The following is a 17,485-nucleotide window of genomic DNA, read 5'->3' as shown; positions in this document are numbered from 1 at the left end:
CAAGCAATCCAACTGAGGGGGGGGGGGCAATGGAAAACAACCGCTAGCACAACCGAAGTGAACTGTAACCATAACCATATTCCAAATAGAGAAAGGAGAACACCAATCCATAAGCACCTGGAACTCTGAGGGATATACACACACCTAGACCCTGGAAGCTTTGGCATAATCGTCTGGGCAGACATGATACAGTGGGTCGTTACCAAGGAGGAGAAAGTGTTTGCTTGTATTCCAGCTTTGCAGCCATCTGAGGCCTTCCTGCCCTATTAGGTGAAAGGGGATAGGCGTTGTTTGACCTTGTTCTAAGGTCGACAAATAAGGGGAGCAGCACGCCTGTGGGTGATTGGTGATTGTCGAAGTCATCGTTGAACTTCTCATGTTGCAGCTACATATGCACCGTTGAACTTTATTCATTTCTGGGACACTCATATTTAACACGTTTCTTTGCACATATTTTATGCACTTTATTAAGAAAGTTTTCATGTATTGATGTGAATTTATATAATTTATAATTAGATTCACTTCTATGTGACACATTAGAGGTTATTTTCGTACACATTGTTTAGAGAGATATAGCATGGCACATTTTTTATATTTTTCACCTATTCCGCCATTTGTTGGATTAGTGCTTGATGTTTAGGTTGTTTTGTTTGTGGCGCAAAGTTATTCAAATTCAAAGTGTCACAAAGAGGGTGACCAACTGGCCCACAATGCTCCTCCACAACAGCTAAGAGATATTTCACTGGTTGAAGGACTAGGACATGAGAGCAAATGCTCTGTAGATTCTGCTGCCAAAGAAACAGCCTGTTTTAAGCTGCCTGCAGGTGATGAGAAGCTCCCAGTGCCTATTTCTGATGATACAAGATCCAGTTGAATTGTGCAGACACCAGGACAAACAGGAAGATATTATCCAATTGGGACCATGCTGACTGTATTATGCACAATGTATCATCTATATATCCTACAGTGGGGGTGCCATGAGAAGGCACTCAGGCAAACACTGGGGCCAGCGCCATGGAGAAGACATGAGGTTAAGACTGACAAGTTTGAATAACAAGAGCCCTTGAAGGGTGGCGATACCCTAGCTGACCACAGAGATCAGAGTCCCTCTGGAAAGGGATTTTAGATTTAGTGGATACCATGTAAAACTTTTGGATTTGCAGGTCCCAGAAAAAATAGACATGTTCTCTGGGAGAGAGCACAGTGATCAGGTTGGGATACAGCTCCTGAGACTAAACCTGGTACAGGAGCTAGGACAATGCCAGGTCCAGGAGACCCCAAAGGCGCACAAATGGGTCTATTAATCTGCATGGTGACATAGGTAGGTGAAAAGGTGATGAAAATGTCCATCCACCTAGAACACTAGCAAAAAAATGAGGCCTGTTGGTTGTAGGAGGGGTTATGCAGGACTGGAATTTTTTTTTTTTTACACCAATCCTCCTGTAAGCGACAATATAACTGAAGTTAAAGAGTTCATGTGTCTGGCTTGTGTGGCTTCAGTTCACAAGTGACCATAATAAAGAAAATTACTATGGCAAACATACAGTATTACACTAATGTACTCTTTTGAAATCTAGAAAATCTTGTTTCACTTTAGCTGTTGTATTTACTGCACATCTATACTTTTTCCCTCAGAGAGCCTCACAAAGGGGGAGAGTCCACGGTGGACATGACCAGTTTTGGACGCTCAGTGATCGTCCAAAGAAGCAGACAGGAGGAGAAAAAAGGGCGCGGGTTCAAGGAGAATTACAGACTACGAAAAGGGTTCCCACTTTCCTATGCCAAACAACCCCAGAGCAAACCAGGATAGCAGGATCTCAAGAATGTTTACCGTTTTGTTAGGTAAAACCATTTCCACATGTTTTATCATTGTGCTAAGCTATTTGACAGGAAATGCCCTTTAAACAGCTGTTTTATTTCTGTAGAAAGCATGAAATAAGACGACAAAAACTGGTTGGCTATCGGATTTTTTTAATCACCTGTATTCTCATAGGCTTCCACTGAGTAGTCATTTTTTCGATCGTCTGCCACATGATCGTATGTAATATGAGGAATGTTTAACATTTTTTCTGTGGAGCCCTCCTCTTTTTCTGTGCGCATTTTCTTCCTTTTAACCTATAAACATTGCCAGGGTTATAATTTGACACATTCTTACATTACATATGCAAGCAGCCATTGTATGGGCTTATCCATTACTCTATGAATGCAAGATTACTAATTTTCATGAGAAACCAGTCATTAGAGATGTGTGGAGCCTACCACTGGTAACCCCCCCCCCCAGGGTGGGGCCTACCCATTGGACCCCCCCCCCCCCCAACCCCCCCCCCTTCTGAAAATGCTAGTTACCCGACTACAATGCAGACATCACTGCTTTATTCTGTACGTGTCACTGACCCAGAACAGGTAACACAGATAAGAACTTTTTTCGGTTTCGGGGACCGTATAAATGGATTGGCATGGGTTGGGGACATAACAGTGGTCGGTTTTGTTCCACCTTTATGGTCTGTTCCAAGCTAGGCAATGACTGATGATTAATGATGACAATAAGAATGTATTCACACAAGCTTAATCTCCATCTCTCTGTCATTCTATTCTTGGTAAAGGCCTGGGGACAAACTGTTCTGTGGGCTGCAATGAAGCACTGCCCTAACTGATAATCATAGGCAAAGAGGAACAGGAAGCATTTTGTAGGCTATTTACAATTAAAAGCTTGACTTTGAGCTACCTGACAGTCCATGACAAAAAATTAGAAAATACACTTTTTTTGTACCATTTATAAATGTATTACAAAGTAAGATGCATCATTCACAGGAACAAACATGAACTGCACACATCTGGAAAAAAAATGATCCGCCAGGATACTGAGAACAAGGCTTAGTGCAGAAAAAACACTCTGCAAAGAGCCTTTTCATTATGACCACTCTGACTTTCATCGTATTCACATGACCATGAACTGTACACATGGGCTCCTTCCCATTAATATAGGACTTCAGCTGTGTCACAAACACAGGCTCACAAGTACCAAGGCCACAAATGGGAAGACACAACGATGAATAGCTACAATCTGCCAGAATCTAAGTATATTCTTAAAGCGGAACTTTACCCTTAATTTAAAAAAAATGCACCTATAGAAATGTTTAGTAATGACAAATTTACAAACAAACTTATGAATAATTGCACGTCTTATTTTTCTTTTCCTCCCCATTATTCTCACAGTGGTCATTTTTACTAAAGGGAGATTAATCCATCTCCCTTTACTTCCTGGAACTCTGGCACATGTGACTAGGACATGTGACCATGCACATCATCTCAGGGGAAAAAATGCCTGAGATCTCACAAGATTTTGCAGTTTACAGATGAGATTTCCCAGCAATGTACAGTGATGTAACTTTCCCAGGATGCGTCTATTAGGCATGGGCAACATCAATAATGCCTAAGACGACCAGGAAAAACAATCATTGTAAGTAAAAGAAAATGTTTATTTAACTAATGAATGTAAGATGATTTCATAGCTGCATGCTGACGTGAATTTTAGTGAAAGGGGCTAAAGGTCCACTTTAAGATATACATTTAAGCACAATGAAGTGGTTGAACTGTTTAAATGAACTGTATAGTAAAGGAACACATTTTTGGCACCCAACTGGTAAACTCATACAGCACATTTATCAGTGCTTTTACAAGTCTACTTTCCTGCTCCATTTCCAATTCTTATGGAAATTAAAAGAGTTATACTTTACCATTACTATTTTCTTGGGTTTGGGGCTAGGTGACATGATTTGTTGGCTCCGTGAGGGCTTCCTGATGTACATTTTCCATGTTACAGAGTCTGGGTTTTCTGCAGCATAACACCTCCATGCTGTCTGGAACACAGAGGACACTAGTGTTAGAAGTAAATATCACACAGAGCTGAATTCGCATATAGCACACTATTGATGAACACAGTTAAGAATAGACTCCCTTAACTCCAAAGCACCCATTCATCCAACCTTGCACATGAACTAACCTCAAAAAAATAAAAAAAAGTAGGAGCAAAACCTGACAGCAATTTATGAGTTTCTAATGAATTTTATATATTCCATATCTAAAGGCAAAATGAGTAACATCCTTGTTAAAGCCTATTTTTTTAGTTTTGGATGGCGTGGGGAACAGATAAGATTTTCTTTACTAAAAATATCTTTCTGTCTGTGCTCCCATTGGAAGGATTTCCTTTTACATGTCGTCTTGAAAGGAAGTAAAATGGTACCAAAAGTCAACTGGGAGTATCCCTTTTCTGGGTTCCCTGCAGCTATAGCTGGTTTGTGGCGTAGAGGTCAGCACAACCAGTGAGCACTTCAAGGGACCTAGAAGACTGAAGCTTCCCAGTGAATGTTAGGGGACCATTTTTCCAGATCAGAGCAGTGTCAGATGCATGGGCAGCAGAAAAAGGTGAGTATTTACAATCTTTCACACATAAAACTTGCCTTAGTAACCTTTATAAAGCAACATACCCACATGTACTGTATACATACATACATACATACACACCTCTGTCAACAGCCACTGTTTTCCTACATTTGCCAATCCAACAGACTTTAATTGAGCAGTACACATGGCAAGTCAGAGGCGCCTTTTGACTTGCTTTGTGTTGCCCTGTGTCTCTTTGGACACAGCATAACTTATTGAGGTGCATTTGAACTGCAAGCAAAATCAGGTTAAACGCAGTCTTCTTTTGTCAAATGCTGTGTTTGCCATTTAAACACATGAATTGCATTTAAATAGGATACACAGAGTTTGAAAAAAATTACCCATCAACATGAGCCCTTATAGATCAGGGCTGTGACTGCTGTCTCTTAAAGCCACGTAGAGCTCATTTTACCTGTATGAGAGATGCTGCAGCTGGAATCTGGCGGTTAAAGTGCTTCTGACGCTGCTTTTGCTGTACTTTTAAGGCAAAACCAGAGCCAAGGATACCCTGAAGGACAAAAGATAGGCGAGTAAGTAAATAAGAACCTGTGAAACCATGTAAGCAAATACACGTTCTGAGACAGGGCCTCATTCAGATTATGAAGCCAACATAAAACTTTACTAGGAAGCGAGTAAAGTGGCATCTGATACATTAACATTACACATCTCCAGACAGCTACATGACAACCTGGGAACGTACCGCTGGCAATGCAAAGAAAGAGATTGCAAAGACGGAGAAACAAGAGGCTATGGTTTTCCCAATCCACGTCTGAGGAACTTTGTCTCCATAACCGATGGTTGTAACGGTAACCTAGTACAAAAATGAATAATTTAAGAAAGATATAGAAAGGACACCCAGGGCTACTACTACTTATGCCATCCATATAAAGTTATCCCAAAACCAGGGTTTAGTTGTGTTTTCAGTTTATCAAATCTGAATCAAGAACTTAGATCACTGTGCATGGAAAATGAGGGGGATACGGATAAGAATAGTCCTTTAAAATAAACATGCACTTGTGCCACCCTCCATAGCAGTACTTACTCATCTTTCCTTTATGCCTTCCTCACAGCATACCGCCAGGTAGGAATAAAGAGAAATACCAGATACTTTCAGGTATGGAGACAGCATATGACTCACCCTCTTTCTCCCACAGATCTGATGCTTAGTGACTGGCTGCTCAGGCACCCAGCACTGTCATCTGGAGACAGGAAGAATGTCTTCAGTCCTGAGTAAGGTCCAAGCTGCAACTCTCTTCATCTCTCCCAGTGACTGAATGGAGTGATGAGGCATTGAAGGAAAAGGGAAGTGTGTGCATTTGTGTGGACGGTGACAGCTAAGTGAACCAGTTGCTTTGCCCTGCATGAGCAATGCACAATTTCACTTTAAATACTTTGATTATAAATGTAATATCTTAAAGTTCATCGTGTCATTTACAATTTAAGTAGACCTTAGGCCAAGACTTTGGAGAAAGTGGAAAATAAATTGATTGAATTTTGGTAAGGCAATTTCCCACTACTTTCTGCACAGACAGCACCAATCGCTTAGACAGGAAGTGAGGTAGAATATTCTAAAAAGATGAGCTGACCCCTTACTAAACTTTAAGCTGAAATTCTACTTCAAAAGGAGCAGAAGTCCAAGATACCCGCTGTTAGAGCGAATGCTTTCTCCTGAGCAGGGACCATAAGCTTTGCTGAATTGAAAGCTATAGCCCTGACTCATAGGGTGTATGTTGGACCATTGCAGAGAGGGCTATTGTTTCCACACAGAGAGCAGTAGTTTTGTCCTGCAGCTTGATGGCGGGGAACCAGCTTTTCACTATGGCTGTGGCTGCTTTACCAGCAAAATAACCGGTAATAGTATATTGTCAAAATCTGCGCTTAGGAAAAAGCCTCCAATCCAATTAGTGAATAGATATAGTATATAAATAATAAATATAAAGCTGCTGCAACCTAGGCACTAGGTCCAATAGTAAACAGATAAATACGAGCACTGCATATTTATTTATCTGTTCAACATAACCGGTAAGACTGATCACTTACTCTTATTCTGTACTAAGAAGCTATTGTCAGAGCTTTACATGAGAGTTCAATTGGGTTTAAAGTAGTCCTTTCCTGAGAAGAACACAAGATGCCATTGCTGACTGAAAATGCTAGTTGCCTAGCTACTGATGACCTAAAACAACTAGTACCAAGTCAGAGGGCCAGCATGACAGCCAAACAACTAGCATTTTTGAAAAGGAGGGCAGCAATGGCAGCATCCATTTTTCTTTTGTTTAATTGGCTTGTGCTTCCAGTGACAGGAAACTGTCTGTTCCCAGAAAGACTAGGGACAGACTGAGCTTCCTCTCATTAACATTCAATGCTTCTAGATCTGTATCCCTTTGTTAGGACAAACCGTGTCTAAATCTAGTATACAACTGATGAGATCTACCAGCACAGCACAGACAGGGTTAATTAGGTTAATAATTACCTTCCTAACCATCTTGCATTCCAGAGAAAAAAAATCGGTTTAGAGAAAAACTTTTCTAATTTCTTCTCAATTTTTTAAAGTTATGCTATATGAATGAGAGCGTGTAAAACATATAAAAGTAGGCGTTATCTCAATTTACCTACAAAATTGGGAATGTACTGAGGAGTATATTTCAAATCCTGCAACAAAAACCTCTGGTTTAGTTCTAATACTACACCAAATATACAGTAGTGGTTCTTTCCTGTACCCTCCCTCCAAATCTTTAAGGCTAGTTTCGAGGATGGAGATTCCTGCTATAAGGATCTGAGGCTACTTTATACAAAGAGAGCCCACAGGTTCAGCTCAAGTTTAATGCAGTTACTTACTACTCCCCACCACAGGGCGTCCGCATAGCTACCAAACTGGTATTCTCCTGAACCGTCAACAGCATCCTTTTCAGCAAGGTATACAAAATATGAAGAAAAGATTAAGCCCAGGAATCCAATGTACAGTGTGGTTATTAGTTCCTGGAAGACAAAAGCAGAAGATAAATAAGCATGTAAAAATACTAACATCTAGCAGTAAGACAACTATATTTTCTTCGAACTTGGTTGAAAACCGCTACTGTAGTGATTGCATAACAATATACATAGATCTATGACCTCATCTTGAGACCATATGGATTAACTTAAATAAAAGCAGACCAAGATTAACTGGCATCTTCATGCTTCAGTAGGAAAAAGACTTTCCGTGCCAGTAGCTGATCATGAAACTACAAATTTTGTGTTTATATTAAACTTGCTTAAACAATGGAGCCTTTGCACCAGTAAAACTTAAAAATGTGGCCATGTAAATATAACATTCCAAATAAATATACCGATTTTTTTTAATAAAATAAATAATTGTGGGACAACACAAGATTAAAGACCAACTCTGATCAAAACCAATATTTCAGGTTGGGTGGGCACTGGAGGAATGAATGCTAATTTCTTAAATATTAATATAATAAAACGGAACTCCTTGTTGGAGACAAAAGTTACCCGTTCTGTGGGTCCCCCTCCTGACTGCAAGAGGTAACTTCTCCTTGAGGAGTTGATGAAGAACGTGATCTACGTGCCTTATTCCTTGCAGCCCCAGCAGCCGACACTCCCAGGATGTGGGCAGACGCTTGGGGTTGCATTGTACATGCTAAAATCAAACAACTGCAACCGATCAGGCAGTGAAAGGAAGCAGCTTCGGAAGCAAGGAATAAGGTAAGTATTTAACCTTATTCCAACCCCAGTGCAGAGGGGAACCCACTGAAATGTTAACAGACTCCAGCCTGGACTTTCATCACAATATTGTAAATTTAATTGCAATGTTAAAATGATTTAGCAGAAATGGACATTTAACCCTGCTTAACTGGCCTGGATGAATTGTCCCTATTAAAAATATACTCAACATGAGAAAAATACAGGGGCTGCTATTGGTGACCTTTTTTTGTGGAAAAGTTGGCTTTCTAGCTATTGTGCTGCTGAGCCACTGGCTAGTCACTTTCTGAGTAAAGTGGGAAATACACGGTTTGAATTTTGATCGAACGAAATCCAATCAGGAACGTTCATTGGACTTTCTAATCGTTAAAGACAAAGACGAAAAAAGTTGAAGGAGCATGTTGGAAAATTTCATAAACTCCATTTATTCCCAAATCGAATGTTTAATAAAAACAGAAATTAAACAAAGTTTCATATGACAAATCGTCAGGTACCAGTGCCAGTATCAAAAGTTCAGACGGATTTTTTTTGTATGAATGTTCGTGCAAAAATCTAACCGCGTACACCCTTCCTAACTGAACAGGTACATAGATCAGGGGAGTCAGAGAAAAGTTAGAGGCCCTTATCTCCTTGCTTTTTTCAGGTCAGAGACTTAAAGTATCAAAGTCATTGGGTCAGCTCCTGGCAGGCTTCTATTGAATTTATTAGTACAGAAGCGGAAGTGCGCATACCTGTCTATGTATAAAGACAACCGATCCAAGCAATCTCCATGTACCACCTTGCCGATCAACATGTAACATACGTAGGATCTGCAGAAATCGGATCCCTCTGCCAGACAACACCAGATATATTACAAAAGAATATTCAGATAAGAGACATAAATATAATCATGTTTAGACCAAGAAGATTGATCAACCAAAACACATGATAATTGTTCCATGTAATTTATACATTTTGGGAACCGGTTTTTGAAATGGAGACATAGGAGTAGACACAAACGAATTGTGATGATTGAACAATCAGGTGAAAATAAAAAAGGGAGAAAACAGCTAATGCAGCAACCACATCTAAAGAATGGTAAGCTGCAATATATTTAGATACACGTTAAAACCTAGGACACAAATGTGATAAAAGAAAAAAAAATATCAGCTTAACCTTTGCCAATCTCCGATATCCCTTTTTTTTTTAATGACCCCTACAGGGCACCCTGGAGGCTCTGCTACACTAGAGTGAGACAGCCAAAATGGCTTAGAACATGAAGTAACTACTACAAGTTTATTGCGCTCTTGTTATTACAACTGACATCAACAGGTCTAAACACTGCCCCAATTTGACCTAATATCTAGTAAAAAGATCATTGTGGGTTTTTTGTTTTGTTTTAGAGATGCATCAAGTCCACACTTTTCGATTACTTGCTGTATAGAGAGCACACCTTAAAGCTTCCCTTGCGCCAAAATAAACACTTTTTTGGCAAATAGTTTATTCAGTTTCAGCAAAAAAGTAATCTGCACGCACAACTTCTACAGAATAAAAGTATTCTTTTTATTACAGTATTTTAAAAATCCAGCAATACAAAAATACTCCCAAGACTCAAACAATCGGTACTATGACTTGATAGTGTATTTTTTTATTGTCAGATTTTAATGTCATCTAATAAAAAGTGCTTAATGTCATCTAAGCTATTTTATACTGCAGAAGTCCTGAGTGCAAATTACCTGGTTTACAATTTTCAATCAGTAATACTGTGTGTCAAGGCTTTTTAACCAACCATCCACGAAACCACCACTAGGTTGCACAAGCTAAAAATAAGTTATCGTATATATGCATCTGTCAAATTGAAAAATTCGGGTATTAAGATCAAAAAGACTGAGAATGTCATTGTTGGGGTCACCTGGCCTAATGGTTTTGAGCAAAATGACCAGGTAAAGCTGGCCATACACCTATAGATTATCTGCAGATTTCTATGGTCAGATGGAAAAAGTGCAACAGATTCCTCTATCTACGCTAAACTGTGCGGATGGAGGAATCTCCCACTGTGCCAAGCTCTAATATCTTGCTAGTCGGCCCCACTGGCTGTCAAAATACCTGAACAAACTGATTGAATGGAGGCATTGTTCAGGTATTTTGAGAGCCAGCCGGGCAGACTAGCAAGATACTGAAGCTTGGCCCAGTGGGAGATTCCTCCATCCACACCGTTTAGCGTAGATCGAGGAATCTGTTGCACTTTTTCCATCTGACCATAGAAACTCTGCAGATAATCTATAGGTGTATGGCCAGCTTAAAGTTACGAATCACTGCAAAAAAAAAAAAATACATTTTCATATAGCCTAGCTATCAAAATAACATTCCATGATCTCATGTCATGTTAAAAGTGTCTTTACCTAATTGCTGATGTTGCAAATACTTGTCCATTTGATCCCACGCAAAGGACTATGATAGAGGCTACAACTACTATTAAATCTGAAAAAGAAGAAAAGGCCTATTAACAGACATCCTAATTATTAGGGATGCACCGATACTAGTATCGGTGCCGATAGCAAGTATTTGGGTGAGTACTCGTGCTCGCTCCGATACTGGAACTTCCGGTCAGACGGAGATCTCCCTGTGACTGGCAGTGCTGATGGAGCATGGAGCCTGGCGGTGGGTTATGACCTGTCTCCCTTTTTCCTGATTGGCTAGGAAGCTCGTTTCACTTGTTGCTAGGCAGCCTGGCTTCCAATCAATCAGGAAGCCGGGCGGCACCTAGTTACACGGCTTCCTGATGGATCAGGAAGCCAGGCTTCCTAGGAACAAATGAAGCCGGCTTCCTAGCCAAGCAGGAAGCCGGGAGGCAGGTCATGACGCTCCGCCTAGCTTCCCGATTGGCTAGGAAGCCGGCTTCACTTGTTGCTAGGCAGCCTGGCTTCCTGACCTAATCAGGAAGCCGGGTGGTACCTCATGACCCGCCACCCTGCTTACTGATTGGTCAGGGGAAGCCAGGCAGCCTCAGCAAATGAAGCTTGTGTTCTTTCGATAGAAAACCGGCTTCCCAGGCAATCAGGAAGCCAGGCGACGGGTTATGATCCGTCGCCCGACTTCCTGAGAATCAGGGCACACGGCACCGGTATCGGTACTCGTTATCGGCGGGTACCGGAAAAAAATAACGGTACTGGATACCGAAAAACAGGTATCAGTCCATCCCTACTATTTATAACCAGTACCTGAGGAGATTTATACAGTCACGATGTAGGTGTAGCAACAATAAATAATAATAACAACAAAGTAATAATGCTGTAGTCAACTCCTTTTAACAAAAATTAGGATTTTGTTCTTACCATAAAATCTTCAGTCCATTGAGGAACGGAACTCTGAAGAATTCTGAGACATAGAGTTATGCTGCTGCCTCTAGGAGAAATGGACACTAGGCAAACACATTAAAAGCCCGTCACTAAAGGCATAACCCCTCCCACCTGCCAGTTGTAGCAAAAGGTAAATAAGGAAATGAGGGGAGGGAGCGGTGTCCCTCAATGGACTCCGAGAAAAGGATTTTATGGTAAGAACAATTATGAGTAAAAGAAGCTTGATTTTGAAATGCCCAGGAAGTACTAACTGCTCTAGAAGAATGTACATAAAAAGGAAAAATTAGGTAGCCTGTCACATAACTTATAAGTTTGAATGACAAGCTGACAAATCCACTTAAAAATGGTGAATCTAGAAGCCAAACAACCTTTTCTAGAATTTTTTGGAAGAACAAATAGAGTCCAAAACGTTGAACGGAAGCTGTGGCTGAGAGATGCACTCTAATAGCCCGCACTATATCCAAAACAATGAAGATACATTTTCTTAGAATGAACAGGAGCTGGCCAAAGTGAAGGTAAAGCAAAATCGTCATTTAAATGAAAGGTATTTTGGTAAAGAAGAAACCTGCAGGTCTCAAAACAAGCTTCTCCCTATGAAGAACCAAATAGGGTTCTCTACAAGACAGCACAGACAACTCAGAAACCCTTCCACCCAAGCTAATGGTCATAAGAAAGGCAAAGTTCTTGGATAACAAAAAACAAAAAAAATCCTGTACGAAAGGAGGTTTTTGTAAAATAAAAAAGATAAAACCAAGTTCAAGTCCCGTGGAGGAAAAGGAGCCCTAACAGGAGGAGCTTCATGAGCAACTCCCTGAATAAAGTACAAATTAAGAAATTAGAAGCAAGATGACAATGAAAAAAGGACCGACAAGGCAAAGGTCTGACATTTTATGGTATTTAGAGCTAAACATTGATCTACCCTCAGCTGAAGGAAAGACAAAATTCTCAATATAGAAAAACCACGAGGGGAAAACCCCATGGATTCACATCAATTTAAATAAACCCCCCCCAGCGACCATCAACCCTGCGTAGATAGTTGATTGAAGACACCACCCCATCACACAAGACTGGCATCCAACGTGACGATCTTTCAAATTATAAAAAAAGAAGACTTCCCTATTGGCTGACAAGCCCTGCGTTGACATCACATCTGAAACATTCTGGCAAAAGCACTAAATCTGATCATCCTGCACAGCGATAGAAAAGACTTGTTCCATGCTTTAAGAAAGTTCCTATGTGAAGTTCTGGAATGTAACTGAGAAAACGGTACTGCTTCAAAAGTGGACAACATCAACCCAGAACTATCATACAGTTTCTCAGAGGGCAAGGAGACCGAAATGACTGAACTTGATCCCACAACTTCAGCAGATTTCTAGAGGAAGGAACAGAAGACCCATATATTTCAAGCGATGCACTGAAACAAGGGACAACTTTTCGGTGCTCAAAATCCACCCAAAAGACTTCCAAGATCCAAAGTACCATGGAGACATTTGACTTTATAGTCAGAAGAGAGACTGTCAACTAGCAGCTCTCATTAGTAGAATCTTCAAAGAAGAAATAAAATAATAAAGAAGAGCAGAAGACATCTATGCTCCTGAGGACACTAAGGACAAACTGGCAGGTGTGAGGTGTTATAGCCTTAAAGTGACAAGCTTTAAATTATTTATTTTTTGCGCCTAGTGTCCATTTCTTTTAGAGCCAGTAGCATAACCCTACATCTAAGAATTCTTCAGAGCTGTGTGCCTCAATGGACAATAGAGGAAAAGTAATGATATGAATTGATCATAGCAGATCACACAATGTAAAAGATAAGGAAAACGCCATCTGTTTTGGGCACAACAGGCACTACTAACTAAAGACCATATTATATTTAACTATGAACTTCAGGCAGACCATTAAATATACAGTGGAATTACACATATGGAAGCTTTTTTGATCTGACAAACCATGTGCACATTTTGTCTAGCCAGTTGTGCGATTTACAAAGCCCTGTCAGACCGCACAGCCAGGTTGCTGACCTGACTTCTCTACTGTGGTAACACAAATTGGTCCTAGACTAGGATTGGACAGCAAAAGAGCAGCAACAGTTCATCTCTGTCCCTTCATCAGCATGTTCCTCGTCAAGCCTAGTGCATGCAGCAAAGCCAGAGTGGCCAAGATTGATGACCTTCCCTCTCCCCCAGTCTGAGGGCTGCTGATATAAAGATATTTATGACGGCAACCCGCAGATGCTGCAGTGCCGTCCGTCCGTTTTTTTACTACGGGCGGACGGCAAGAGGTTAATGAATAAAAAAAACGAAATGTTTTTTTACATCTGTTTGAAGATCAACTATAAAGCCATAAAGTAGAACTCTCCAACACGTTATTTTACATTCTATTAAAAAATAGCTTTTTGCTTATCAAGTTCCCTTGGGGATTATACTTAACAATATCGGAACAGAACCCAAGTGTGGCTACACTTCCTTCTCAGCATATCATAGCTAAGCAGAGTCAAGAACCAAAATAGAACATTTTGTTAATTTCCAACAGTGCTGAAGTTCAAAAATATTCAAAGCTTTTTAAGGTGAAGATACATCTGTTACTGTGCCACAGGTCACCCAAGAGAATGCAAAAATAAATAAATAGATACATGTGATAATTAATATGAGGGATCCTGAATCCTAAGCTGCAGGTTTTCGGTGTGTGCGTATAGATATAGATATATAGATATATATCTATATAGATATGTAAATCACACACACACATATATATATATATATACACACATATACATATATACATACACACACCTCTAAAGCACTGGCAGTATACTAATAGTTGAAAAGTTAACTAGCAAGAGAGACACTTCCAAAATGCATTTTAAACACAATCAAAAAGTGCTTACCTATAACAGAAATGGGTTTCCTAGCAAAGCGAAACCTTCCCCAAACCCCAACATATTTGCTTCGGCAACCTGCAGACCACAATCGTACAACATATTCTGCTCCAAAAAATACCACCAGAACAATTTCCTATAGATAAAAAAAATTAATATAATAATTATTAAAAAATATATATATACATTTTTTTTTCTTGCACACTCATTAAAGTGCAACCATATTAAGTGGCATTAACACAACATACCATTTTAACTTGTGATCCCATCCAAGAGATTTAAAATTATAATTGAGAATGCACAAAGCAGTATCTTTCTCATACAGTATAACTGATAACTCAGTTGTATAACTAATAACTCAAGAACGCAAGTGGTGGGAAATGTAGGGGTCTACATAATTTTCTTATAGACAAATCTGCATTTTAGTTCATTTAGAATATGAAAAGGAATATACGTCAATTGTCTTGTGTCATTTGTTCAAGTATATAACCTTTATCTGAAAAAGCCAGCAATTTCCATGGGGTGTAGTCACTTTTTCACATGACTGTACACGGAGTTGTGATCGCAAGCTCACGCAAGTGGGAAGCGATGGGTTTTAGGTCTAGAACTAAAGCACTATGCGAACCAGAAACACAGCTACACATATGTGCAATGTTGTACTGTGGGATTTATTTAATTAGAAATATCACAAAGAAAACATTTGTTGGCTCCTGGATATAATTGGCAGTAACATTTGACCTAGCACACATTGTTCTTAGTACCCAGAATGTATCTTTCATGTACATTACTTCTAAAATCATAGACGCAAGCTACTCTGAGGGGCGTTGGGCTCTGTCACAAATCTGATTGTGTGCTGGCAGATATCTTGGAATTCCTTATACTTTATTAAGTATACATTGCAAAAAGAAATTGTAAAAAAAAAGAGGATTCTTTTTTTTAGCAGCTGCTAAACCAGTGGCCATTGCATTAAAGGAGAACTGTAGTTTTAAATAAGGTCAAACCACTCAGCCTATCCAATACCCTTTTACTTAAAGAGGCACTGAACTGAGGAGTTAAATTCTAAAAATGTTTTCGGGTACCCCAACTATTAACGCAAATGTATCTTATTTGTGTATCACTCGGCTGTAGATCCTCAAATCATCTCTGATTTGGTGCCGATACTGTCCTTCCTTCTGGAGGGTGGCTACTTTTGTTCCCCATGGCCCTTGTGTGTGTTGTAAAGTAGTCAACGCTCCAAGCTCACTCCCGTGATGAACTACAATTTCAGGTATAGTTTACCAATTTGTACCGAAATTGTAGTCCATTGCAGGATCGAGCTTGCAAACAAACACAGGGATCATGGAGAACAAAAGTAGCTACCCTCCAGAAGAAAGGACAGTTTCAGCACCAATTCAGAGATGACTGGAGGATCCACAGCTGAGTGATGCACATATACGCTATATTTTTGTTACTACTTGAGTAGTAACAAAAAGGGAACTTGAGTGTATTTTTAAGATTAAACTCCTGAGTTTAGTGTCACTTTAACCTCAGATGTCCTATGGAGAAACCACTGTGCATTCACAGTACATTGCACTAGTTCAATAAAAAGGGCTGGAGCTGACCAAATCAGTGTAGGCCACGTCCTGTGATGGAAGTCACCAGCTCATCTGAGATATGTAATGGGGTCATCTGTAGGATGGAAAAGGTGAGGGAGGGCAGTTGGTCTTATAAGTATAATTCTGCTTTAGCAAAATTAAAACCTTATTCCGTAATGCAGTGTTAAGAAGTATTATGAGGTTCTAAGTGAAGAAACCCACAGTAACCCAGTCACCTTTCACTTTAATATAGTCACATGAAAGAGAGCTAATTTCTGATGGTTTGTTGTAGGATACTGCACTTGGTTTATTTAAAAAAAAAAAGTCTTCAGTTTTGAAAAACAAAATGTCAGAGTTCTGGCATTCTCATTTATCATAGCAGGAACCACACTTTTTGAAGCACCTTGATAAGTGGTTTGGGACTTCCACATATGATTTGAAACACATGCAACAGAGACACGTGTTGCTATTTAAGTGCATCTAAACCCAAAATCAAACATTTAATACAATGCAGGTTACCAGTGGCTGCATTCATTTGATTTTTTCCATGCTTTTTGGTTGCCGCCAAGGCATGATTTCAAACTATTGCATAGGTGGGTGGGGGGAGGGGGTGATGAGATGAGCAATTTACACAAGAAATATAACATTGTTTGGGCATCCAGTTTATTCATTCAAAGGACATGACAAGGACTTTTCATTTCTGGCAAGATCAACAAGTGAAAAGGCTCTTTACTTGAAAATAGCAATACATTTACTCACCACATCGAAGGGCAGGTATGATGCAAAAAAATTACATTACTTATTATTAATTACAATTACTTGGGTTTAGTTATACTTCAGTTAAAATGCAAAATGTAACTAGGTCTCCTTTGAAGACTGCTTGGGATGAATACTGGATAAATGTGTAATATACAAATTGGGAATATGTAGGAGCACTGGGCAAAAAGAAGAATCAGGATCTAAAGGCCCAATATGTCCTCCTTTGTACATTGACTGACCATTCTTATGGGATCATTAACCAGATGTCAGAAAATCTGTCAAAATTGTTCTTCCCTCCCTAAAGTATGCAAGCGAAGGAACATATGGAGCTTCATGCTGCATTATCCTCCTTCATTCACATAATTAATCCTCTATGCACATCTTATCCAACAACCCTCATAGGGCTATAGGCACCTAAACACTATAGACACCTGCTGAACAGAAGAAACCTGACACAGCCTCTAAACAAAAGAGAAATATGGATTCGTTCTTGGTGTTCTCTCCAGTCGGTTCAAACCGTTACCACTATCCAGTCTGCCTGCAGTTTCACTTTACAGCATTATATTAGTATTAGGAAGATGTTTCACAATTACATACCATCCAAAATAAGGTTTCTGTGGCCAAATTGGAATACTGCTTTATTGTAGAAAGCACACTGAAAATAAGGCATATCAGCACTATAAGAAATCTGTGAAAAGAAGAGAGATGTTGGTGTCAATATAAACAGTCACCCTTAGAATTATGTAATCAGTAACCTGAACTAATTATATATATATATATATATACAGGGCTTGAAA

The 17,485-nt window shown here is 39.7% G+C and overlaps 1 protein-coding gene across 1 annotated transcript in view; it reads right to left on the bottom strand.

Annotated features, from left to right (window-relative positions):
- The window catches only part of LOC108797711 (potassium voltage-gated channel subfamily KQT member 1-like), a 98,865-nt gene that overhangs the window by 13,519 nt on the left and 67,861 nt on the right, over positions 1-17,485 (bottom strand). The window contains exons 3-11 of the mRNA XM_018569363.1: positions 17,286-17,376; positions 14,365-14,491; positions 10,524-10,602; positions 8,874-8,970; positions 7,279-7,419; positions 5,144-5,254; positions 4,856-4,951; positions 3,738-3,860; positions 1,980-2,115 (exon numbers count right to left, since the gene is read on the bottom strand). Coding sequence (XP_018424865.1) covers positions 1,980-2,115; positions 3,738-3,860; positions 4,856-4,951; positions 5,144-5,254; positions 7,279-7,419; positions 8,874-8,970; positions 10,524-10,602; positions 14,365-14,491; positions 17,286-17,376 — 1,001 coding nt within the window. The remainder of the gene's footprint in view (positions 1-1,979; positions 2,116-3,737; positions 3,861-4,855; positions 4,952-5,143; positions 5,255-7,278; positions 7,420-8,873; positions 8,971-10,523; positions 10,603-14,364; positions 14,492-17,285; positions 17,377-17,485) is intronic.

This window comes from Nanorana parkeri, unplaced genomic scaffold, assembly GCF_000935625.1.
Source record: "Nanorana parkeri isolate BGI_ZX_2015 unplaced genomic scaffold, ASM93562v1 scaffold1325, whole genome shotgun sequence".
Taxonomy (NCBI): domain Eukaryota; kingdom Metazoa; phylum Chordata; class Amphibia; order Anura; family Dicroglossidae; genus Nanorana; species Nanorana parkeri.
This window is presented reverse-complemented; position numbering and strand designations above follow the sequence as displayed.